General features: G+C 55.5%; 1 protein-coding gene across 6 annotated transcripts; it reads right to left on the bottom strand.

Moving 5' to 3' along the window:
- Positions 1-544: 544 nt before the first annotated feature.
- GTF3C5 (general transcription factor IIIC subunit 5) lies at positions 545-19,448 on the bottom strand. 6 transcript variants are annotated; one of them, XM_025261952.3, is made up of 12 exons: positions 19,027-19,442; positions 12,603-12,822; positions 11,223-11,421; positions 7,100-7,295; positions 6,160-6,264; positions 4,808-4,922; positions 4,535-4,594; positions 4,288-4,368; positions 4,001-4,122; positions 2,908-2,990; positions 1,943-2,085; positions 545-1,147 (listed from the first exon to the last, which is right to left on the bottom strand). In XM_025261952.3, the coding sequence occupies exons 1-12, from the start codon at positions 19,180-19,182 to the stop codon at positions 987-989; spliced, it is 1,641 nt and encodes a 546-aa protein (XP_025117737.2). In that variant the 5' UTR covers positions 19,183-19,442; the 3' UTR covers positions 545-986. The 6 variants fall into 6 exon arrangements, with proteins under 6 accessions (XP_025117737.2, XP_025117739.2, XP_025117735.2 ...); XM_025261954.3 differs by having other exon boundaries at positions 4,001-4,098; XM_025261950.3 differs by having other exon boundaries at positions 4,001-4,368; positions 19,027-19,446.
- Between the last annotated feature and the right edge of the window lie 6,768 nt (positions 19,449-26,216).

The following is a 26,216-nucleotide window of genomic DNA, read 5'->3' as shown; positions in this document are numbered from 1 at the left end:
GACCCTCTCCCCTGAGGTCTGAGCTTGGCAGCATGGCTCAGGAGAGGTGGGACAAGTCCCAGCTGAGATCCACCAGCCAGGACCGGGGCCTGTGGGAAAGCCTTGCAGACATGAGGGGCGGGGGGCAGCCCGGCCTGACCTTGGGAACAGCTGCTTCTGGCTGAGGTGGGGCGACGGGCTCCCCTCTGGCTGGGGCAGCGTGCGGGGTGTGCCCCCCAAGGTTCGGCCCCACCCAGGGACCTGCTTGCCCTCTGGTTTCCCACCAGGCAGTGCTGAGACAACAGCATCATCCCCGGGAACCCCTCCGCAACACGTCCTTGTGGAACAGGAAGGGGTGAGCGTGCAGCTGGAGCGCCCTCTGAGGCTGCTCTTGCCTGGCCCACCTGCCAAGGGGCACCCGGCCTGCTCTCAGCCATTCCAGCATCGCCAACATCAGGGCACCAATGAGCAATTGAAAGGACAAATGACGTCCAGCTGGAGCCCAAGCCCTGAGGCCAGAGAAAACCCCTCTCGGGTTCTGACACCCACACTAAGACACCGAGACTCCTTGGGGAAACATCTTTAATGAGGACAGTTCCAGCTGGGCCTGCCCTTTGCCAGGTCACCTCAACGGATGGGGTCTAACACTAAGGACAGTCTTCACCCCCGTGACCTGGACCAGGGTCCCCGCGCCGCCCTCACCTCCAGTCTGACCCCAGCCAGGCCGGCCCCTCCCGGGTTGCACCATCCCCACCGCCAGCTCACACTGGTCTCAGCCAGGGGTGGGGCAGGGTGCTGGGCTGGTGAGGCTGGGCACAGGCACCCGGGGCCAGGGGGCAGCCTGGGCGGGACCAGGGGCAGCGCACCCAGCTGCTCTCCTCAGACAGGCCGCCTAGGGCTGTGCTGGCTGCTGTAGATGGCGCCGGGGTCCCTGGCGTGTCCCAGACCCCTCATTGGACCTGGGCAGGGGCCTGGGCTGGGGGCCCGGCTGAGGGCCCAGGGCTGCATTACACGTAGTCCAGGATCTCTGTCTCCATCTCGTTCTCGCTCCCATCAGACGGCTTGAACTCCTCCTCCTCCTCGTCGTCTTCCTCCTCCTCATCTTCCCCGGACTCGCCGGTCAGCTGCTCTTTCCCACTGTCCGCTTTGGTCGGGCTGGAGAAGAGAGCTGGGCCCAGAGACCAGGCCGGGTGTGTCCCGATGCTGGCCCGGGCAGCCCCTGCACCAGCCGTTCCTGGGCTCAGCCCCGGGGGGCCTGTCTACAAATTCAGGGGCTGGGGCTCCAGTCTGAAGCTGCTCCAGGAAGTATGATGGCCGGTGGACCCGGACTCATTTGACCAGCACCTCAGAGCAACACCGATGCCCGGGGCCTTGGGAGCCGCCCCAGAGCAGTCCCAGGCAGCTCCTGCGTCCAGGGGACCCCGCAGGAGTGGGCCAACGCTGCCTTTCCCCGACTGGGCGCTCAGAGGGGCCCGCGTCCTGGGGGAGGCTGAGAGCCCTGGCTCTCGGCAGCTCTGTGGGGTTCGGTGATCTGGGACGCCCCCACCCCAAGCCTGGAAGGAACCCCAGAGAGGGGTCCTTTCCCTTACTCTCCCCCAGCTCCGTCAGAGCCGCAGGGCAGCACAGGGGTCAGTCCCCGCCCCACGCCCGGGGGAGGGGCGGGCAGGGCCTGGCGACAGGGCCCCCGCCCCCAGGAGCAACCTGCCCACAGTGGTCGCAGGATGCAGGGTGAGGTCGGGGCTTGAAGTGGCAGCCCCGAGGGCAGCCCCAGCCCCACTCTTCTGGGCCCGGCTCCTGCCTGGACCCCCAGGGCTGAGCGCCTCGGGACCGCCAGGGGTGGGGGTTGGGGGGGGATGCTGGCTACTGGCTCCCACTGGGTGAGGTTTCCTGCAGAGCAGGTCCTTGAGGGATGCCTGCTCTGGCCCTGGGGGGGCCCACAGCAAGTGGGGTGAGCTGCTCTCACCAGGCCTCTTGGAGCGGATGGTCTGCCGGATCATGAGGGACATGGTGTCCCTCAGCTCGTCTGTAGTCTTGGGGAGGCACCAGCCATCGCGCTCGGTGCAGGAGCTCTCCGCCCCATCGTTGCGGTGAATGACTCTCTGCAGCCTGGGTGTCGGAGACAAAGGTTGAGGGTGGGTCTCAGCTCAAAGGTGGGGGGGAAGTCTCTGCTCAAAGGTCCAGGCTGTGGGACTCTGCTCAAAGTTCTGGGGGGGTCTCTGCTCAAAGTTCTGGGGTGGGAGTCTACTCAAACGTCCAAGGTGGGGGTCCGCTCAAAGTTCTGGGGTTGGGGGGGTCTCTGCTCATAGATCTGAGGTGGAGTTCTGCTCAAAGTTCTGGGGTGGGGGTGTCTCTGCTCAAAGGTCCGGGGTGGGCGGGAGGGGGGGGGGTCTCTGCTCACAGGTGCCAGTAAGCAGTTTCAGCAGAGCTGGTGTGCTCAGAAAAACAGCACTCAGAGCACTGTCCTGTGGATGAGCGCGGTCGCAAAGGGCCTCCTCGAAAGCTGCTCGCTGGACTCCAACCTGGAGTAAGCTGCCCCTCCAGCCCAGCATCCCTCCCCCAGCTTTCTAAACATCACTGGGAACAGCTGGGTTAAAAATATCTGGGATTCTGTCGGCTCTGGGGACTGGGAACCATGTCAGGAACCCTCGTGCGGGCCACAGCGGAGGAAGACAGACCCCAGCCCAGTGCCAGGCTCTGCACCCAGGACAGCTGGCTGCTTGGGGGCAGGGTGGCCCACGGGGGACCCAGGAAGCCACTGCTGGGTGCCGCGCGAGCCCGGGCGAGGAGGGCCGGCAGCACTCGCTCCCAGGGGCCAGCCGTCCCCTGAGGGGGACATGAAAGGGAAGAGAGGCAGGACAGTTCCTGGCAGTTTCTCTGCTCTGCACCCGAGTGCCCCGGTCCCCGCCTCGGTACCCCTCAGGTACGTACTCCTCCACGTTCAGGTCACAGAACTGGTAGAACATCTGTCGGTACGGCGGCAAGGCCCCCTCCTGGAAGATGTACACTGAGTCCTGGAAAGGAGGGCCGAGACGAGCCGGGAAGGTCAGGGGAGCATCCCAGAGGTGGATGGCGCTGGAGACCCTGCAGGGGGCAGCTCCCTGGGGCCTCTTCCAGGGCAGCGGCCTGTGCCAGCCCTGAGACCTGGCAGGCTTGGCTCTCCTCTCTGGATTCAGGTGGGTGGACGGGTCAGAGGCCGGGACAGGTCAGTAGGACATAAGCTGTGATTCCCCAGGCGCTGATGGGGGTGGAAGCAGCCAGGCCTCCCGGGACCCTAGAGCCGCCCACAAGACCAGCCAGGCGCGTCTAGTGGGGAGGCCCCACTGGGGTCAGGCTCTGCCTCAGTGCCTCCCTGCCTCCTCACTTCTCCTAATTGGTCATCTTAGGGAGAGCTGCAGACCAGTTCCAGAGGTGGGGACTATGGCCTAAAATGAGGTTCCCGAAGGCGGATGGCCACTCGGGCGAGGATGCGGGCTCCCACCCTGAGGAGAGAGGAGACGGACCCTGCGGGCATATAGCTGGCCCCAGCCCTCTGTGCCCGGGACACCCCCCAGGCCTGGAGCAGCTCACATCAGGCCTTGGGATGTCGCTGCCTCTGCTGGGTGGCTGTGCTGAGGAGGCCCGGGCCTGGGAGGGCGGCCCTCATCCAGCCCACGGCTGGGTGCAGGTGGTCTGCTGTGGCTCTGGGCTCACAGCCCTCAGTCTCACCCTGCCCGGGGGCCTCAGGGCCCGACTCAGAGGGCAGTACACGCGGCTGCTGGTGTCTAAGACCCTCCCTGAGACGGACGTGCCCCGGTGGTCAATACCCCCACCCCGGGGGCTCGCATCCTGAGTTGTGTTTGGAGGCAGTGCTGGAAGCGGAGAGTCAGGTGAAGGGACTGGAAGGGCAGGGCCGCCTCCGTCAGAGCCTCCCCATGTCACAGGCGAGGCCCAGTGCGGGCAGTGGGGCTCAGCCTTCAGGGGAGGGCCCGCCGCTCCACCCACCCCTCCCTCTCGCCCAGGCAGGCAGCCCGCGGATGCCCACCTTGAGCTTGTACTTGTTGGGACTCGACTTCTGTGCGGAGGCCGACCCCGAGGGGCCCAGGCCTTGCTTCAGGTCACGCATGGTGACGAGCTGGCTGGCTGCGAGGGGACCACGGCAGGGGTCTGGAATACAGGGGGGTATTTCTCCCGCCCCCCAAGCTCCGCCTCCCACCCTGGGGCGCGCTGGCCAGCAGGGCCCTGGGGTGGCCCTTCGGGAGGCCCCTGCCCTCGCACAGTCTGGACGCCCTCTCCCGGTGCCTGCTCTGCAAGGCAGCCCGAGGCCCTTACTGGTCTTTCTGACGGTGATGGGGAGGCTGTAGCTGTAGGTGCTGCGCTTGGCCTTGACGGGCATGTCGCTGGGGGCGTAACCTGCCGGAGAGGGCGGGCGCGTCAGGCTAGGGGCGCAGAGCCCCTGCCAGCGCGGCCCACACCACAGCTGCGCCAGGGCTCCCAGGGCCGGCTCCTGAGAGGGCCGCAGGCCCCGAGCTGCAGACAGGAGCCGCGGGTCTCGCTGCTTGGTGTGCGGGGCACTCACCGCAGGCGGGGGACGGACACTGACCGGATGCCTGGCCTGCACGGCAGGAGCCACAAGTAACTGTGGAAGAACAGAAGGACCACTAAAGCGGCACCACGGGGGCCAGGACAGGAGCTCGGGTCCTTGGGTCTGCGCTAGCCCGCCTCCAACAAGCCCGCCGAGGGCAGAAGGCGTTTATCCTCTCCGTGCAGATCTATTCTCATTACCCAAGAGAATGCTGCAAATGCAACGCTAGGAAGGGAAAGGAAAGCAAAGGCTTCGGTAATCGTTTACCGTATTTCATTCCACATCGGATTCGGAAGTCGAGCACTTGATAAATCTTGGCCTCTGGGCGTTTTCGGGGGTCATATCCAAATCGAATCCACAGGCTTCTCCAGGGGCCTGTTATCTGGAGACAGACAGGGTGGAAGTGCGAAGTGAGGTTCAGGCTGATCCTCGGCTCCCCTGAGATGCAGGCCCAGGTGGGGCTCTGCAGCCCCTGCCCCGCAAGCTCACACATGTGGCTCTGTCTCCTGGGATGTGTCACTTGACCCTTCCAAACCTTGGTCTTCCTGTCAGAAGGCATTTTGGGGAGGATTAAAGGAGTATTGAAGCTGAAGCTCCAATACTTTGTCCACCTGATGCGAAAAGCCAACTCATTGGAAAAGACCCTGATGCTGGGAAAGACTGAAGGCAGGAGAAGGGGAAGACAGGATGAGATGGTTGGATGGCATTACTGACTCAATCGACATGAGTTTGAGCAAACTCTGGGAGATGGTAAAGTTCAGGGAAGCCTGGCGTGCTGTAGTCCGTGGGGCTGCAAACAGTCGGACACGACTGAGTGACTGAACAGCAACGACAAAAGGAGACGGCGACCCTGGCGCCCTTGGCACACAGCGCCTGGCACAGAGGAAGAGCCTGCGAACCGTCACAACTGTCCTGACGGACGGGAGGTTCTGAGGCCCTGTGTCCAGAGAGCCCAGGCTGAAAGGCAGCTCCGTGAGGCCGGGTCTAGGCCCAGGAGGACGAGCCGTCTGTGCCGCCCGCCCCCGCAGCCCACCCCCCAGCTACCACAGTCACGCCATCTGCCTGAGCCCTGCAGGCCCCACGCTCAACCCCTGGCCGGCAGGGGTGCCTCCTCGTGGGCCCTTGGGGAATCTTGACAATGACACCCCCATCTCCGTGCCCTCCTGGACTCAGTCCGAGGTACATCTGCTGCGCGCTGAAGCCCACTCGACCAGGGGAGAATGAGTGAATGCGGGCGGCACTGTGGGCAGGCCCCCAGGAGCTCTGCCACATGCTGGCTGCAGGACACTGGCACGTCGAGCCCCCAGACCGAGCCTAGCATCCTCACCAGAGCAATGCCCCTGCTGCTGCGCCAGCGGAGAAGAAAGAGGCTGTGCACACAGCACTTACCCCAGCCCCTGGTCCTGGAAAGCTCTCAGCTCAAGGCCATTAAAAACGTACAATCCCTTTATTTGCAAGTTACGTAATCAGTCTTGAATCCCACAGTCACCCCAGTGTGGCTGACATGTGACCGTGGAGGCTGGGGAGGGCCTCTGCAGGGGTGGTAACAAGCCATCCAGTGGGTGCTGGGATCAGGACGACCTGGCAGGAACCCAGGGGGGCGGCAGGCAGACCCTTACCATGTAATAGGCCACGAAGGGCAGCAAGATCTTGAGCTTGTCGGGGTGGACGCTGATGTTGGCCTTGAGGGCATTGCGTGACCAGATGGGACGGATGTCAAACAGCTGGAGGGGCAAAGCAGAGGCTGAGAGGAGGGCAGGCAGCTTGCCCGCCAGCCCCAGGGCCCCCTGCAGGGTCCGGCCCCACAGGAGGGGCAGCCGGTGGGGAGCCGCCTGCAAGAGCCACCGCGCGCTCGCTCGTCCCTCCCTCGGAAGTGGCCTATGCATCCAGCACGTGTCCAGTGCTGCTGGGCCCGAGTGTCCTGGAAGGACCACGAGGAGCACCGTCAAAGGGTAACAGGGGAGGCAGAGGACCAAATGCCAGAGTGGGGCCTGGCCAGAGCTCCAGGACCCTGAGCAGCCCCAGAGGGCAGAGGCCTGAGCTGGGATGTGAGGAGGCCCTGGGGATGGCCCAGCCCAGGGCAGGGCTGTGGAAGGCTGGCGGGTGGAGGAGGGTCAGGGCAGGAGTGGCCCCAAGCCACGAGGAGGCTGGGCTGCGCACAGAAGAGTGGCCCCACGTCCCCTGACCCAGTGACTCGGGCCAGGCGGAAGGCTTCTTCCTTCCAGGGCCACCTGGCCAGCCGACTCTAATAGGGAGGAAGGGCTGGGCCTGGCACGCAGCAGGTGCCCCAGCTGATGTGTGTCCTGGCCAACAACTGGAGGAAGGAAGTTTCTGGGACCTCAGAGCTCCAGGCTGCAGTCATGCCTGGACCACGCTGACCCCCAGGGGACCTCGGAGGAGGCTGAAGAACACTTTCAGCCTTGGGAAGGCAGGGCATGCACTGGCAGAGCTTTAGACACGGCATCTGGAGGTGAACGGTTCCCGCGAGTTAATAAACGAGTCTGAGATGAGCACGGGGCCCAGCGGGTGAACAGGGGGCGGCCGAGGGGCAGGGCGCACCTTCCTCAGCTCCTCCTCCACTTTGTGGTCCACGGGGTTGGTGCAGACCTTCTTCCACGTCTGGACTGCGGCCTCCATTGGCCGCTCGGGCACCTCGTCCCCCTCAAAGTTGACAAAGATGGCATTGTGGGGGCGCCGGGCCCTGCTCAGGCCGATCAGGTTCTCGCCCGAGAGGGCGGGATTGTTGTAGCCTTCCCTAAGGGCAGAGAGAGAGCTGAAGGCAGGGCACCGGGCGTGGGCCTGGCTGGACACTGGCAGCCCACGTCTGGGTGCTTCCCCTGGAAGCTGGGCGAGGGGAGGGCCTCGGTGCTGGCCGGGGGTGAAGAGGCAGCAAGTCGGAGAGCTCAGGGAGGCTCTGAAGCTGGGGCCAACATCCCAGAGGCTGGTGACCTCACAGCCGTGTCGAGCTGTCACGGCACCATCCAGCCAGTGAGAAGCTGGGAACAACCCAGCGTCTGTCAGACGGGGGTGGGGATCAGCGGAGGTGCGGCCACACAGGAACCACGGATCCTCTGCCGGCTGTGCTTACTGATGTCACAGCTCACTCATCTAACCCTCGAAACGAAGGTTCTAACCCTTCCCATAATGAAGGACCCAACTTCCACAAGTCCCTGCGGCCACGGGGGTTGGAGACCTGCTTGAGCCAGAGCTTGAGGCGACAGAGCTGGGGTGCAGCCAGGCAGGCTGGGCAGCTGGTGGCGGCACCGACCACTGTCCGGCCGCCTGCGATGGCGCTGAGTCCCTGACTTGGAAGCATCTCAACGATACTGCAGTGAAGGGAGGACGGATACTACCAAACGGTCTCATCACAGAGCAAGAGGCTAACAGGATTCTGCTTCCACTTCAGGGGACACAGGTTCCATCTCTGGTCGGGGAACTAAGATCCCGCAAACCACGTGGCGCGGCCAAGAATAAAAATAAGTTTTTAAAAAAGGTCTCTGTTTTTATAGCAGAAACCAATACAATATTGCAAAGCAATTATCCTTCAACTAGAAACAAATTAAAAAAGAAAAAGCTCTCTGCTGCCAGCAACCGTGCTGGGCCTGCCTTTATGAGCATGGAACCCAGGGGCCAACACTCCAGGAGGCTCCGAGTGCCTCCCTCTGTGGTGGGAGTCGGAGCGTCCGGCCTCGCTGAAGCAGGGGAGCAGCCCCAGGGACCCCCAGACGCCCCCCATCAGCTCCCACAACTGCCATCACATGGCCACTTCCATACCATCCAGGCCCCACCCCAACCCACTCTATTATTTTGAAGTACTTTTCAAAGTACATCCTGGATGTCACACAGGGGATTATTCCCTTTAAAATCTGTTTCCATTTCACTTTTGTTTTCCATGAGTACACACCATCTGCATATTTACAAAGAATAACAAAGTGATTTTTCACTTTGGGAAACAGAATTATAAAGACGGGATCGAACCTGTGCCTTTTTTCAAAAGCGTGACTCCATCTGAAACCCCCTGAATTTGTCCAGTTTTCAAAGACACCTCCCTGAAGCCCTAGACACCCGAGCAGGAGAGCCCCTGGCGGCCCCTCTGGGCCCGACGGCAGCTGCAGGGAGAGGGACCCTGCCTGGCTGTCTCTGCTGGCTACCCCCACATCAACTGCCTCAAGGAGGAGGGACCCCGTCAGGGGTCCACGGGTCATCTAGGAAGGTGAACCTCCCCGGACCAGGGCAGGCCAGTGAGGTGGATGCCAGGCCTCCTCAGTCAGTCCTCCTCAGCCAGTCCTCGGTACCCAGGAAGGTCAGCAGAGCAGAAAAATCGATAGCAGCCCTGGGAGAAAAGGCAGGCTCTTTCAATGTGCCGGAAAATCGATAAACCACACAGGAGAAAAACAGGGCCCGTGGGTCCCAGGGCAGCTGGCTTTCCCCCCGTCTCCCTCCCAGGGGCGGGGGGCAGAGGAGGGGCTCCAGTGCCGCCAGCCAGTGCCAGGGCCAGCGTGTCGGGGGAGGGCGTGCTCTAGTTTCTTCTGGGGCATATTTGTGTTTGTTTCTGACTTAGGAGTAAAATGTTTGTAGGAGGAAAATAATTAAAACATTTTCAAAATATGCAAATTTTAAAAATTAAAACTCTTGTACCGAGTATAACATACACACAGAAAACTCTGTCACTGCACAGGCTAGAGTTTTCAGCGGGAGGGGATGGACTTGATTCTTTTTAGTTAAACATGTCTATAAGGTTTGGTCTTTTCTAAAAAGCACAGTTTACTCCTGCGGTCAGAAAAAAGGGAGAGGGGTGGGATGATGGGCTCAACAGGCCTGAGAGATGGCGATGCTCGCCTGGCTCTCGAGTCGCCTTGGAGACAACAGGGTAGACATCCGGGGCCGGGATGACGTTACGGACGCTGCTGCGTTCGCTCGCTCTGCACCCGGGGCCGGGGCTCCCTAAGTCCTTCCCGGCAGAGGTGCACGCCGACTTGTTTCTGGAGGACGTGCTGTGACGCCGGGGTGGCGAAGGGGGAGAGGAAGCCAGCAGCGGAAGCCTGCGAATGGCTGAAGCTGGTGACGTGGGTGGGGGGTCCAGACAGCCCCCTCTCCTTTTGGAACACCTCAGAATGCATTTTTTGAAGGAAGAGAACAATTCCCCTTTCTCTTCAGGGAAGAATCTAAGCTCCTCCGCGGGGTCTGCAGGACCCTCACCCACGAGTCTCTCGGCTTCGGGGACCACGCCCCTAGACGAGTCCTCTGCACCGGCCGGCAGCAGCCCCCAGGTCTGCAACGCCGTCCCTCCCCGGACCTTCGCCTGCCTGGCTCTGCTTCAAAGGTCACACCCCCCAGGAGTCCTCCCTATGCCCCACTCATGGTCCACAACAGCCCACTCCCCACTTGTCTCCTTAAAGACACACGCCTGCCCACTGGCCCCTGCCGCCCACTTAGTCACCCCACGTGCTCCACCAGCTCCCAAGCTGGGCCCATACAGAGCCACCTGTCATGCTCCCTCCAACCCCAGCTCCAAGGGGAGGCCTGGGCCCTGCCAGGTGGGCAGTGCTCGTTGATGGAAATATTTGATGAGGGAAAAGAAGGTTCTCGTCCTTCCGCCCCTTCAGAGATGACTGTCTGGGCCCAATCTTCCCGGTTTTCCCAGGCTTCTGTTATCACTCAGTTTATTTTTATAGCATGCAGTCTGCTCTAGTGAGGTTCTCTGGACATGAGCCACGTCGGCCCATGAAGCCGGCTCTGGTACAGGCGGTGTGGTCCTCCCTGGCACAGACAGGCCATCATTTAAGTAACTGCATGGCGCCTATTCATGGACTGGTCACCACCCGCTTATCCACTGTATCACACTCTGCCGGCACTCACTGTGCTGAGTATCCCCAGGGGCTTCAGTCATGCAGCTCTCTAACGATGCCGAGACACGGGGACTATTACTATTGCTATCAGGTGGAGAGGCTGGAGCAGGAGGTCGGGGCTCTTGTGGGATCACCGGCCCAGAACCTGAACACAGGCCCCCGCCAGCCCGGGCTCTCCCACTACACCAGGTCCTCCCAGCTTCCTGCCCACAACCAGCCAGGAAACGCTCTCGTCAGTGTATCTTTGCGCACCGAGGTGGGAATCACTATGGGATAAATTCCTACAAGACGAACCACTTGGTCGACTGGAAAGAACATTTAACACCATAGTAGGGGAATTCCCTGGTGGTCCAATGGTTAGGACTCCATACTTCCACTACAGGGAACATGGGTTCGATCCCTGGTCAGGGAACTAAGATTCCCTAAGCCACGTGGTATGGCCAAACTTAAAACTGTAATAAATTCTGCCAGATCGCTTTCTAAAAAAGTCAACCAACCTCGTTCTCCGCCCCCAGGTAGGAGGTGTCTGTCTCTCCACACTTTTAGGAACACACTTTTGGCGATCGGCCCTCAAGTCCTGAGGCGACATCTTGATCGACATTCCATGGTGTGGGGACAGCCCTAAGCAAGGCCTCTGGGTGGGATGCAGGGACCAGGGCAGGCTCCTGACTCCCCTGGTCACCAGCTGCTCTGCTTTTGGAGGCACTGGGGCCATGGGCCTGAGCAGAGCCGGCTGCCCTGGCCCCCTGACCGTGAGTGGCAGAGTCCAGCCCTCTGAGCACAGGGCCCCACCCCAATCCCGAGCTGTGGGCGGCAGCCGAGGGGGCGCTCACCGGTGCTGTGTCTCTGGGCGGTAGTAGTAGTCCACCGGCGTGTCCAGCCTGGAGAAGATGGGCGGGGGGATGTAGAGCGGCAGGTCCTGGTGGAAGAAGCTCTCCTTCTGGGGCTTGAGCATGAGCACCTTGTCGTACATGGACACCTGCCTGCCGTCCGCCTCTGTGTGCACCGCCAGGTACTGGAAGTCGGACATCCCTAGGGAGAGAGGTGGACAGGCGGCGGACGCCCTTTAACACCACCCAGGCGCTGGCAGCTGCCACACAAGGCCCACATCTGCTTGGGGGCGCTGAGGGGGCCTTGCGGCAGAGGCTGCCGGGCAAGAGTGGCAGGAGCTGAAACCACCCCCCTTGAGTCGCTTCTGGGAGCTCGGCCCCTGGCGCTCCGAGTCACCTGGAGAGACATTATGGGGGAGGGGGCGGGTTACATGACACTGAGGATGGAGTCCGGGTCAGGAATGTGCAAGATGCACCGTGCGCAAGCTGAGACACGCTCCAGGTGAGGCTGATGCCTCACCTGTCAGGACACACACTGAGCGGGGAGCTGCCGGCTCGGTTAGAGAGAGGAAAGCGCATGACGGGGAGAGCCCCGTCCTGGGAAGGACAGCCCTCTCTGGTGAAGACACATCCACCAGCGATGAACGTTCAAAACGCCCGCCGTGTGGGGGTCCCAAGGCCTGTTTTAGTCTTTGCACACTTTCTATTATTCATTTCCAGAATTTTTTCAGTTTCTGCCTTAGACCTGCAACGGCCACCACAGATACACTCCAGACTTATTAGTTATTCACCAAGTGCTTCCCGTGCGCATGGATCAGCTCTCTGAGAGCACCATCTCCCGAATCCCCATGGGGGCTACAGGGCTCAGGGCCCCCACTGTCAGACAAGCACACCCACGGAGGCTCAGGCAGGCATGACTCCCCTCCCCACACCACACCTCACCCCTGTGAGGACCCTGCAGGAGACATCTAGTTGGCTGAGAGGTCAAAAGACATGAGGTCCCGAGGGGTTGAGGTGATCTGGGAAGGATTCAGAAGGGAGACATGACCAGCAGCGGTCAAGACTCACAGGTCCCCAAATACGAGGGAGGGGGTGGGGTTGAAAATTGGAGGCCTGTAGACCTTTTCCTTTGGCACCACAAAATGGCTTTAAACATAAGATGTCTCAGAGAACTCCAGTGGCCAAGAGCCCAGGGTCCACAGGGAGCTGCTGGCTGGAGTGAGGGCACCCTGCCTCCTGGACAGGGCCCACGCTCTGCCCTCCCCTCACGCCTGGGCACAGCCCGGCCCCCTTCATGGGCAGATGATCCAGGCAGCCCCCACAGGCACGAGGGACACAGGTCCGGAAATAACCCAGCACAGGAAAAATGCATTTCGCAGTTACCTTGAAATTTGAAGACGGTGGAGACGACTCCAAGGCTCTCTATGTCGTACGTGACCTGGGGGCGAGCCTCAGGCCCCAGCACCCCACTCTGTCGCCTGGTCTTCCGCTTGATCCGGAGCAGCAAGCTGTTGGTACTGAAGCGGTTGGCACACACGGGGTGGCAGTAGGGGTCCTTGGGCCGGAAGTAAAGCTCCAGCCTCTTGGTGGCATCTGTGTAGATCTGCGGTGAGGCCAAAGGAGACAGTGACGCGGAGGCCGGCTGAGTAGCGGGCAGCTCCTCCCTCAGTGAAGGCCCCATGGGGACCCAGGAGGCTTTTTCTGTTTTGTGTTCTAGGCTTTTAATTCCCAAAAGACTCATTTTCCAAACCCAAGGATCTCAGCTTTTATCTGGTAGAGAACATGAGGACAGCCTCTTCCTTTCTAAAACTTCCCTGGTGGCTCAGATGGTAAAGAATCTGCCTGCAATGTGGGAGACCAGGATTCATTCCTGAGTCGGGAAGATCCCCTAGAGAAGGGAATGGCTACCCACTCCAGTATTCTTGCCTGGAACATCTCATGGACTGAGAAGTGTGGTGGGCTACTGTCCATGGGGTTGCAAAGATTTGGACACGACTGTGCGACTAACACTTTCTTTCTTCTAAAAGGTTGTAAAGCAGCAAAGTTAGAGACAATAACGGCCAGTTAAGCAAAGCCTGGTCAGTGCAGGGAACCGCCATTCTTCCGGCAGCACTTTGTGGCGGTGTCAGCCCCGCGTCTACCATGGAGAGTCTGGGTGGGAGCCGCATGACTTGTCTAGGGTCAGGAACTACCCACACAAAAAGGTCCTAGTATTCAGCCTCATTTACAAATGTTCCGAAGGTCCGAAGGAGGTGAAATCAGTACCAAGCACTTTGGCCCTGACTCGTGTGACTCCTCCTTTCCAGGCTTGGCTCCTTCTCCTTAAAATGGTAATAGGAGGACCCATTGATCAGATTCTTACGATGACTAAGAGAACATATATATAAGGCGCTTAGCCTGGCACCTAAGTCATGGCAAACACGCTACCTGTGCCATCCATACAGAAAGCCTGCCCCACACGGGCTAAGAGGGAACAGTCAATGTCCGCTGTGTGCATGTGAAAGCACCAACATCCCCTAGGCCAAGGTCATCTACCTGCTGGCGCCCCAACACCCAGGACACAGCCTGGCCCTTAGCAGGCATTCAGGAAGCGTCTAGGGAAAGAAGGTTAAAAAGAGCCCCATCATCAGGGAACAGGTCTATTAGACTGCTGTGCTGGGAATGACCCTAGATGTGGGCCTGGCACAGAGTAGGTGCACAAGAAACAGGAAGGTAATGAATGAATGACCAGTCTTTTCCCCAAAGGGCTCACCCTGTACCTGGGTACAAACATCCCTGGGGTTAGCAGCAGTACAGATCCTGTCAAAGGCACAGTAAAGTCAGTAAGTCAGGGTGAAAGAACAAGACATGGATGACTGGGCTGCTACGAGCCTCCTGTGCTCAATGACAGGTTCAAGGCTTTTCAATATTCATAAAGGATGAGGAAGCAGAATTAAGAGTTCAGACTTCAGAGGGAGGCATGTATGTGTTTAAATTCCCATTGTACTATGTAGGGGCTTGTTTGACCCAACTTTTCTTCCTGTGTCTTTACCTAAAAAATGGGCATAATAATGGTACCTAACTCACAGAACTGTGTTTCAGTGTCTCCTGAGGTGATCCGGGTCAGCAGTGGCCTGCCACAGGGGTAGGGGCTCTGGGAGCAGCAGACCTGAGTATGGCATAAGCCCTCTTGGAGGAGGTCGTTATTAACCCCAACATAGAGCTGCCAGAACTTACCCAAGACTGGGAAACACTCTGGGAGGGCACAAACAGAACCTTGTGTGCACCAGGACCCAGGAGAAAGGAGCCGTGACCCCACAAGAGACTGCCCCAGGCTTGCCCGGGAGTCTCCGGGGGAGGCGTGGGTCGGCGGTGGCCTGCTGCAGGGTCGGGGGCACTGAGTGCAGCAGTGCGTGCAGGACCTGCTGAAGGAGGTCGCCATTATCCTCACCACCTCCACCATAGTTTGGCCTCAGGTCAAACAACAGGGAGGGAACACAGCCCCTTCCAATCAACATAAAACTGGATTAAAGATTTACTGAGCATGGCCCCGCCCATCAGAACAAGACCCAGTTTCCCCCAGTCAGTCTCTCCCATCAGGAAGCTTCCATAAGCCTCTTATCCTTTTCCATCAGAGGGCAGACAGACTGAAAACCACAATCACAGAAAACTAACCAATCTGATCACATGGACCACAGCCTTGTCTAACTCAATGAAACTATGACCCATACTGTGTAGGCCACCCAAGACGGACATGTCATGCTGGAGAGTTCTGACAAAATGTGGTCCACTGCAGAAGGGAATGGCAAACCACTTCAGTATTCTTGCCTTGAGAACCCCATGAGCAGTTCAGTTTAGTTCAGTTGCTCAGTCGTGTCCGACTCTTTGTGACCCCATGGACCACAGCACGCCAGGCCTCCCTGTCCAACACCAATTCCCAGAGTTTACTCAAACTCATGTCCACTGAGTCAGTGATGCCATCCAACCATCTCATCCTCTGTTGCCCCCTTTTCCTCCCCCCTTCAATCCTTCCCAGCATCAGGGTCTTTTCAAATGAAAAGACTTCTTCGTATCAGGTGGCCAAAATATTGGAGTTTCAGCCTCAACATCAGTCCTTTCAATGAACACTCAGGACCGATCTCCTTTAGGATGGACTGGTTGGACCTCCTCGAAGTCCAAGGGACTCTCAAGAGTCTTCTCCAACACCACAGTATGAGCAGTATGAAAAGGCAAAAAAAATAGGACACTGAAAGATAAATTCCACAGGTCAGTAGGTGCCCAATATGCTACTGGAGATCAGTGGAGAAATAACTCCAGAAAGAATGAAGGGATGGAGCCAAAGCAAAAACAGCACCCAATTGTGGATGTGACTGGTGATAGAAGCAAGGTCAGAAGCTGTAAAGAGTAACATTGCATAGGAACCTGGAATGTCAGGTCCATGAATCAAGGCAAATTGGAAGTGCTCAAACAGGAGAGGGCAAGAGTGAACATCAACATTTTAGGAATTAGCGAACTAAAATGGACTGGAATAGGTGAATTTAACTCAGATGACCATAATATCTACTACTGTGGGCAGGAATCCCTCAGAAGAAATGGAGTAGCCATCATGGTCAACAAAAGAGTCCAAAATGCAGTATTTGGATGAGATCTCAGAAATGACAGAATGATCTCTGTTCATTTCCAAGGCAAACCATTCAATATCACAGTAATCCAAGTCTATGCCCCAACCAGTAATGCTGAAGAAGCTGAAGTTGAACGGTTCTATGAAGACCTACAAGACCTTCCAGAACTAACACCCCAAAAAGATGTCCTTTTCATGATAGGGGACTGGAATGCAAAAGTAGGAAGTCAAGAGATACCTGGAGTAACAAGCAAATTTGGCCTTGGAGTACAGAATGAAGCAGGGCAAAGGCTAATAGACTTTTACCAAGAGAATGCACTGGTCATAGCAAACACCCTCTTCCAACAACACAAGAGAAGATTCTACACATGGACATCACCAGATGGTCAATACCAAAATTGACTGATTATATTCTTTGCAGCCAAAGATGGAGAAGCTCTGTACAGTCAGCAAAAACAAGACTGGGAGCTGACTGTGGCTCAGATCATGAACTCCTGATTGCCAAATTCAGACTTAAATTGAAGAAAGTAGGGAAAACCACTAGACCATTCAGGTATGACCTAAATCAAATCCCTTACAATTATACAGTGGAAGTGAGAAATAGATTCAAAGGATTAGATCTGACAGAGTGCCTGAAGAATTATGGACAGAGGTTCATGACATTGTACAGGAGACAGGGATCAAGACCATCCCCAAGAAAAAGAAATGCAAAAAAGCAAAGTGGCTGTCTGAGAGGGCCTTACAAATAGCTGTGAAAAGGAGAGAAGCAAAAAGCAGAGGAGAAAAGGAAAGACATACCCATTTGAATGCAGAGTTCCAAAGGAGAGATAAGAAAGCCTTCCTCAGCGATCAATGCAAAGAAATGGAGAAAAACAATAGAACGCGAAAGACTAGAGATCTCTTTAAGAAAATTAAAGATGCCAAGGGAACATTTCATGCAAAGACGGGCACAATAAAGGACAGAAATGGTATGGACCTAACAGAAGCAGAAGATATTAAGAAGAGGAAGGCGATGGCACCCCACTCCAGTACTCTTGCCTGGAAAATCCCACGGACGGAGGAGCCTGGTAGGCTGCAGTCCATGGGGTCGCTAGAAGTCGGACACGACTGAGCGACTTCACTTTCACCTTTCACTTTCATGCATTAGAGAAGGAAATGGCAACCCACTCCAGTGTTCTTGCCTGGAGAATCCCAGGGATGAGAGAGCCTGGTGGTCTGCCGTCTATGGGGTCACACAGAGTCGGACACGACTGAAGCAACTTAGCAGCAGTAGCAGCAGCAAGAATACACAGAAGAACTATACAAAAAAGATCTTCACAACCCAGATAATCACTATGGTATGATCACTCACCTAAAGCCAGACATCCTGGAATGTGAAGTCAAGTGGGCCTTAGGAAGCATCACTATGAACAAAGCTAGAGGTGATGGAATTCCAGTTGAGCTATTTCAAATCCTAAAAATGATGCTGTGAAAGTGCTGCACTCAATATGCCAGCAAATTTGGAAAACTCAGCAGTGGCTACAGGACCAGAAAAGGTCAGTTTTCATTCCAATCCCTAAGAAAGACAATGCCAAAGAATGCTCAAACTACCGCACAATTGCACTCATCTCACACGCTAGTAATGCTCAAAATTCTCCAAGCAAGGCTTCAACAGTACATGAACAGTGAACTCCTAGATGTTCAAGCTGGATTTAGAAAAGCAGAGGAACCAGAGATCAAACTGCCACCATTCGGTAGATCATCAAAAAAGCAAGAGAGTTCCACAAAAACATCTATTTCTGCTTTATTGACTATGCCAAAGCCTTTGACTGTGTGGTTCACAAAGAGTCGGACATGACTGAGTGACTGAACTGAACTGAGCTGAGCTCACTAGATGGCTGTGAAGATTCAATCATGCATTCAAACAATATTTTGGAAGCAGGCACAATTAGGGACGTTCAGATGACAAGAGTGATCAAGAGAGACCAGGACCCACAAGAGCTGATCATCTCAGAACCAAGGGTCCAAGACAGACAATGCTGCTGCTGCTAAGTCGCTTCAGTCGTATCCGACTCTGTGTGACCCCATAGACGGCAGCCCACCAGGCTCCCCCATCACTGGGATTCTCCAGGCAAGAACACTGGAGTGGGTTGCCATTTCCTTCTCCAATGCATGAAAGTGAAAAGTGAAAGTGAAGTCGCTCAGTCGTGTCCAACTCCTAGCCACCCCATGGAGTGCAGCCTACCAGGCTCCTCCGTCCATGGGATTTTCCAGGCAAGAGTACTGGAGTGGGGTGCCATTGCCTTCTCTGAGACAGACAATAAAGACTCTAAAACACAACTTCAGATTGGAATTAGCAGGTGAACTGCTAGCAGCCACTTTAGTAAGGGCAGGCAGGGAAGGACTCTCTAAAACAGAGACACTTTCAAGACCTGGTGCATTTAAGTCACTGACATACAGCTTTGCACCAGGTAAAGAATTCATCCCAGCTCCACTGTTTGCTGGGTGAACTTGAACAAGCTGTTTTTCAGTTTTCCTGTAAAATCTGGACAACCACAGTCCCTACCTGGCAGGTTCTGATGCGATGCGAATGTAGGTAAAGAACCTAGAAATATAGCTGGTGCAGAACAAATTTGCAGGAGACCAGAGTTCGATCCCTGGGTCGGGAAGTTCTCTGGAGAAGGGAATAGCAATCCACTCCAGTATTCTTGCCTGGAGAATTCCATGGACAGAAGAGAAGCCTGGCGGGCTACAGTCCGTGGGGTCGCAAAGAGTCAGTGTGCCTAACACACATACATTACTACCCTTCAACTCTAATAACATAATCCCTCCTCCCCTTCTCATGTAGGTCTGTTGTTGTGTCGCTCGGTCGGTCCGACTCTTTGCGACCCCCATGGACTGCAGCCCGCTGGCCTCCTCTGTCCATGGGACTTTTCAGGCAAGAACACTAGAGTGGGTTGCCACTTCCTTCTCCAGAGATCTTCGAAAGGCGCGTCTCCTGCTCTGCAGGCGGATTCTTTGCCACTGGGCCACCAAGGAAGCCCCTCTTCCCTCAGATCCTAGGGGAAATCAGTCTACGCCCGGCAGCCCCCAAATCAGACCCCCGCCCCCTGGCCGCTCCACAACCTCCTGGAGCTCCGTTGCCAAGGCAACCTCAGATCCCTCCCGGGGTGGTCTCGCCTCTCAGCCGCAGTCCCGCGACTCAGTGCTCCCCTGGGGACTCCTCACCCGGGAGACGCCTTCCTCGCCGCCCAGGGTCCGCAGCATCTTGGACACGTCGCGCACCACGCCCGGGTACTCCACACACACCATGCGCCTCTCGCGCCGCAGCTCCACCGGGATGGCGGCGCCCGGCCGAGCGTCTGCCGCCGCCGCCGCCGCCATCCCTGCCAGTCCAGTCAGGCCCACCGCGGGGGTGGGGGGAGAACGTCCCCTCCACACGCTCCTGGAAGCCTCGTCTCAATGGTTCCGCGAAGGAATCGTTCCGGGGACCCTTCCCTGCTCGCGTGTAGTCTATATCCCTGAGTTCCGTGAGGCTCGAAGGCTTCGAGTAGGGCGGCGGCAAGGAGAATGCCGGAGGCTGGGCGGCAAACAACCGAGCGGACCTCCAACCTCTCTGTGTAAAATAATAAGCTGAGGCGCCCGAGGGGCGGGGTAGAGGCCAATCTCATCAACCAACCCGCGAGGGACCCGGAGGACGTGTAAGATACGCCCAGTGAGACTTTAACCAATGAGAACCCTGAGGGCCCCGCCCAGTCTTTTAGCCAATGAGGAGTCGAGAGGAAGCCGGGTTCCGGCCCCCTCCTTCCGGTTTCCTTTCCGCCAATAATAAACCAGTCGTAGGCGGGTCCCCGCCCCTTCCTCCAATTCCTCCCACTGACAGCTCGAGGGCGGGTTCGAAGCGGACTTCCGGTGTGTCTTCTTTGGCGGGCAGGTCCCAGTAATGAATTGGTTTCCGGACGCTCACCTCAAGAGGTTTCTTGAGGGGCTGGGACCCCCCCCACCCCTCACCCCCAACCCGACCCCACTCCTGCTGGCCCTCCGAAGACAGAGGCCACGAGGAGTTCAGTCTGGAAATGGCGAGAGCGAGAGAATTGTGCTTTGAGGGGTGTGTTTTTTTTTGCCATTCTGCGCGCCTTTCAGGATCTCAGTGTTCAGGTGAAAGCCCAGAAGAAGCCTAAGATCGCCACTAGATCGCCAGGAAACTCCCGGGAATTGCGCCTTGAGTGCTCGTCCACCTCCACACAGGGAAAACCTGGACGTGCCCCCCACTCACCCCCCAGCTGGGGCAGAATGCAGGTGTCTGTCCTTTGTTTCCTAAGAGTTATTTAGCGCCTGTTGTGAAGCGTTAAGTGAGCAGCTGTGTGGAAGAAGCCGAACCAAGGGGCCAGGGGCCATTCTAGAGAATTACGAGGACAAAAACTATAGGGAGAAAAGTGTGTGTGGTGGGGAGATGAAGGGTCAGAGGTAGACATAGGCCAGACAGATCCTGAAAAGGATGTACGTAACAGATTGGTTTTTTCTGAGTGCGATGGAGAACCCTTGAGGGGTTTTATGCAGGAAGTACCAGAACCTGACTTATGCGTATAAAAGACTATGGCTGTTGTGTAGAGAATAGACCAGAAAAGGCAAAAGTGGATTCAGATAAACTAATGAAGTGAAAGTTGCTCATTCGTGTCCGACTCTTTGTGATCAGTCCATGGAATTCTCCAGGCCAGAATACTGGCGTGGGTAGCCTTTCCCTTCTCCAGAGGATCTTCCTGACCCAGGGATCAAACTCTGGTCTCCCGCATTGCAGGCAGATTCTTTACCAGCAGAGCTGCCAGGGAAGCCCAAGAATACTGAGGTGGGTAGCCTATCCCTTCTCCAGCGGATTTTCTCAACCCAGGAATGGAACGGGGGTCTCCTGCATTGCAAGCGGATTTTTTACCAACTGAGCTATCAGGGAAACCCAAATTAACAGAGAGGCTGTATAACCCAGGCAAGGGATGCTTCTTGGGACCAAGAAAGTGGCAGTGAGGATGGAAAGAAGGGACTGGATTTGAGGATGTTAAGGGAGATATGTATACCCCAAGTTTCTGAAGTGACTTCTCAGTCAAAAGACTACCTTTTTACTCTAGATGGATTTAAGAAGGCCAAATAAATACCTCGGAAATATGTTTTTAAAAGAAAAATGTGTAATCCAAGAGTGAGATATATGTCATTGGCTGGGAGCCCTGAGACTTTGAAAGGAAGGCCCCTCTGAGAGCACAGGAATCAACCAAAACAACGTGGCAGATGAGCCAGAGGAGGGCGGAAGTGAGGACTTGCAGGCCCTGACCTACCTTGTTCCACGGGAACTTGCATATTCTGTCACCAGAGAAGGTTCGATGCTGTGAGGCCAGGATAATACTCCAGACTTACCCATGCCTTTGATAGGGACAGAATTCCCCATTAGGGAACTGTAGATAGAGAGGGAACTTCGGGAGATTTGGGAGACCACAGTAAGACTAATGATCACTCAAGGAAGTAATGGGAAAATTCTGAAGCAGTATGGGCTTGCTTCACTGGTGAAGCAAAACGAGTCACTTAGCCTCAAAGTCAGATTGGCCTGCTTAACGACAAAATCAAGCTAACTTGCTCAGCAACAGAACCATGCAACAGAAGCAGAAGACATGTCCCCAAACAAACAAAAACAACGGTGGTGTGAGACCTACATCCTCCCCGGTGAGCTCAGTGAGTAGCCCCCCAAAACATGTTCTTTGACCCATAAGACATGTTCTTTGCACCATGCCCCCAAGACAATTAAAAAAATGTTGAAAATAAGGCCTACAACATGCCCAGGGGTCATCAAGTTAATGACCCCAAATCAGGCTGTGTGCACACAAAAAACAATCATTTATGGGAAGGTGACTCTTCAAAATGAAAGACCCTCATTGTGCTGAGACCTGAAACTATTTTCCCAAGGTGCTATGACAGTCCTATGCCAAATAGTCCTATGCCAGACAGACTGTGCCAAAGCCTGGTGTGGATCACCACAAACGGTGGAAAATTCTTAGATAGGAATACCGAACCACCTGATCTGCCTCTTGAGAAACCAGTATGCAGGTCAGGAAGCAACAGAACTGGACATGGAACAACAGACTGGTTCCAAATAGGAAAAGGAGTACATCAAGGCTGTATGTTGTCACCCTGCTTACTTAACTTCTATGCAGAGTACATCATGAGAAACGCTGGGCTGGAAGAAGCACAAGCTGGAATCAAGATTGCCGGGAGAAATATCAATAACCTCAGATATGCAGATGACACCACCCTTATGGCAGAAAGGGAGGAAGAACTAAAGAACCTCTTGATGAAAGTGAAAGAGGAAAGTGAAAAAGTTGGCTTAAAGCTCAACATTCAGGAAACTAAGATCATGGCATCTGGTCCCATCACTTCATGGGAAATAGATGGGGAAACAGTGGAAACAGTGACAGACTATTTTGGGGGCTCCAAAATCACTGCAGATGGTGACTGCAGCCATGAAATTAAAAAACCCTTGCTCCTTGGAAGAAAAGTTATGACCAACCTAGACAGCATATTAAAAAGCAGAGACATTACTTTGCCAACAAAAATCCGTCTAGTCAAGACTGTGGTTTTTCCAGTAGTTCTGGATGGATGTGAGAGTTGGACTATAAAGAAAGCTGAACACCAAACAATTGATGCTTTTGAACTGTGGTGTTGGAGAAGACTCTTGAGAGTCCCTTGGACTGCAAGGAGGTCCAACCAGTCCATCCTAAAGGAGATCAGTCCTGAATATTCATTGGAAGGACTGATGTTGAAGCTGAAACTCCAATACTTTGGCCACCTGATGAGAAGAGCTGACTTATTTGAAAAGACCCTGATGCTGGGAAAGATTGAAGGCAAGAGCAGAAGCGGGCAACAGAGGATGAGATGGTTGGATGGCATCACCGACTCAGTGGACATGAGTTTGAGTAAACTCTGGGAGTTGGTGATGGACAGGGAGGCCTGGCGTGCTGCAGTCCATGGGGTTGCAAAAAGCTGGACGCGACTGAACTGAACTGAAGTGAACTGATGACAGTCCTGGCCTGACCGTATTGGGAGGGACGAGTAAACATCCCTGCCCTACCTGGGGGAGGAACTGATGACAGAGACACGACGTCTACTCAAGAAAGACAAAAAAGGTCTTCTCCTCCCCTCTCTTCCTCTAATTATAAAAGTGTAACCCACTGAATATCAGAGACAGCGCAGTACTTGCCTGCCACTTGTGAACCTTTCAAGTGTCCTAATAAATCGCTTCTTATCCAGCACTCGGCCTCCCGCTGGATTCCTTTCTGGGCTGAAACATAAAGGCCTGTGGTGCCACAGCTCTTGGGAACCCTGGAAACGACACCCAGTGGTTTCACCTTGAGATGAAATGTCCTTTCAGACTTCTCATGGCCTTTGTCTTCATTCCATGCTCACCAAGGAGTGAGCATTGGTTGGTTTAATTTGCCAGAAAGAAGAGTCTGAATAAGAGACGTATCTTTTTAGCCCTTTCCACCATTGTAAATTAACAAACAGGTGTGTTTCTATCAGTCCCCTGTGAGTTTGATACATATGAATCAGTCCTGAAGTCTGTCATTGACAGTGGAGTTGACAGATAAAATATTGGATACACAGTTAAATTAGAATTTCACATAGTATTGGGGACATACTTATGGTTATAAGTATACTTATACATACTTATGGTTATATATATTTACATAACCATTTTTTCATAATTTATCGGAAATTCCAGTTAGGTAGGTATATTTTTATTTGCTAAATATGGCACACTTATCTTTGGATATTGAAGGGATTGAGTTTCTGAACCTGCAAGCTGATTCTAAACTATCCACAGCCAGGGCTTCCCTGGGGCCTCAGTGGTGAAGAATCCGCCTGCCAACGCAGAGGACAGGGGTTTGATCCCTCATCCGAGAAGATCCCACAGGCTGCTGAGCAGCAAAGCCCGTGGGCCACAACTCCTGAGCCCTCATTCCAGAGCCTTCGAGCTGCAACTACTGAGCCCGTGTGCCGTGACTACTGAAGCCCGTGCACCCTAGAACCCATGACCACAACAAGAGAAGCCCACACACAGCAACTAGAGAAAAGCCCCTGCAGCAATGAAGGCCCCAGCCAAAAATAAGTAAAACATAAAAAAATAAACTACCCACCACCTTAGGGAGTCTCCTGAGGCCCTGACCACCCCCTAGTCCCCATCCAGTGACCCCCTGGCTTTGTCTCTGCTCACCTGCTCTTTCACGGAAGCGAAGGTGATTGCTCTAGAATGAAACCTCACCCTGCCTCCAGTGACTACCCTACGGGTTCTCTGTCTGCCGCCTGGCTGACTTCTCAGCATCCTTAGGGCTCAGCTCAGAGTTCACCTTGCCTGGAGAGTTTGGGGTCATGCTCTGAGCCTGTTCCACACACACTCATCCTGTCACAGAGTCTGCGGTGGTTTCATTCCTTTTCTTTTTTAATGTAATTTTATTTATTTACTTTTGGCTGTACTGCATCTTCCTTGCAGAGCGGGCTTTTCTCCAGATGCAGTCAGCGGAGGCTGCTCCCTAGTTGCGGCGTGTGGGCTTCTCACTGCGGCAGCTTCTTCTGTTGCAGCTGCCGGGCTCGCCGGGCTCTAGAACGCAGGCTCAGTATGGCGCATGGGCTTGTGGGATCTTCCCACACCAAGGATCAACCTCACGTCTCTTGAATTGGCAAGCGGAGTCTTTACCACTGAGTCACCAGGGCAGCCCTCTTTTTTATTGCTCCTCCCCCAAAGCAGCAGCTTCCTAAGGGCAAGGCCGTGGTCCTACCTGGGATCCAAGGTGGAGAGGTCAGAGGCAGAGGAGGGGTAGGGAGGCAGGGCTGGGAGACAAGACAGAGGCCAGGAAGGTTCGGGAACCCTGTTAAAGAAACAGCTGGGGCTTTCCGTGAAGCCTCATAGCATTGGGAGCAGGTGACAATGGCACGTCCAATAGTCGTGTGTGGATGTGAGGGTTGGACCATAAAGAAGGCTGAGCGCTGAAGAATGGATGCTTTTAAACTGTGGTGTTGGAGAAGACTCTTGAGAGTCCCTTGGACTGCAAGGAGATCCAACCAGTCCATCCTAAAGGAGATCAGTCCTGGGTGTTCACTGGAAGGACTGATGTTGAAGCTGAAACTCCAATACTTCAGCCACCTAATGCGAAGAGCTGACTCATTGGAAAAGACCCTAATGCTGGGAAAGATTGAAGGCGGGAGGAGAAGAGAACAAGATGGTTGGATAGCATCACCGACTCAGTGGACATGAGTTTGAGTAAACTCCTGGAGTTGGTGATGGACAGAAAGCCCTGGTGTGCTGCAGTCCATGGGGTGGCAAAGAGTCGGACACAACTGAGGGACTGAACTGAACTGAACTGAACGATGATGACACTTTGGAAAAAGACCCTGATGCTGGCAAAGATTGAGGGCAAAGGGAGAACGTTATGGGGACAGAAGATGAGATGGTTGGATGGCATTACCGACTCGATGGACATAAGTTTGAGCAAGCTCCGGGAGATGGTGATGGACAGGGAGGCCTGGAGAGCTGCAGTCCATGGGGTCCCAAAGAGTCGGATACGAATTAGTGACTCAAAAACAAGAAGAACGCAATCAACCGAGAGCAAGGAGGGCTTTGAAAAATGTTTCCTTTAGGCCCCAGAATCTGAACATTCCTTCCTGGGCCGCTGGGTCAGCCCACAGAGCACAGAGGGAGGGGCTAACCCTTGCCAACTGGAACTGGATTCTCACTGCACCCTCAGGACAGGGGAGAAAGCGTAATGCTCACTTTCGGCCACGAGGTGACGACAGAGCGCCCCCTGAGCAGACACCGCCACCTGGTGGTCCTCAACGTCCATAACACCCTAGAAGAAAGGGAGAAGTCGCCGCAAAGGAAGGCCACCTGATTGGGGGAACCGGGCTGCTGCTGCTGCTAAGTCGCTCAGTCGTGTCCGACTCTGTGCGACCCCAGAGACGGCAGCCCACCAGGCTCCGCCGTCCCTGGGATTCTCCAGGCAAGAACACTGGAGTGGGTTGCCATTTCCTTCTCCAACGCATGAAAGTGAAAAGTGAAAGGGAAGTCGCTCAGTCGTGTCCGACTCTTAGCGACCCCACGCACTGCAGCCCACCAGACTTCTCCATCCATGGGATTTTCCAGGCAAGAGTTCCAGGCAAGAGTACTGGAGTGGGGTGCCATTGCCTTATCCGGGGAACCGGGGGCAGAGCCTAATAAGAGGCCTGCTCTGGGCGGGAAGTGGGGCGGGGGCGATGTCAGAGCCTCCCCATCAGGTCTGACCCCCCCGGGAGGCGTGGCCACAGGTCCCGGAATCCTCCCACACGGTGCCATTCATGCGGGGTCAATGATGGAGATGTGGGAAGAGGTTTTCTTTTTACTTCCAACT

The sequence above is a fragment of the Bubalus bubalis genome, chromosome 12 (genome assembly GCF_019923935.1).
Source record: "Bubalus bubalis isolate 160015118507 breed Murrah chromosome 12, NDDB_SH_1, whole genome shotgun sequence".
Lineage (NCBI taxonomy): Eukaryota > Metazoa > Chordata > Mammalia > Artiodactyla > Bovidae > Bubalus > Bubalus bubalis.
Note: the sequence above shows the minus strand (reverse complement) of the source record. Positions and strands in the feature narration are given on the sequence as shown.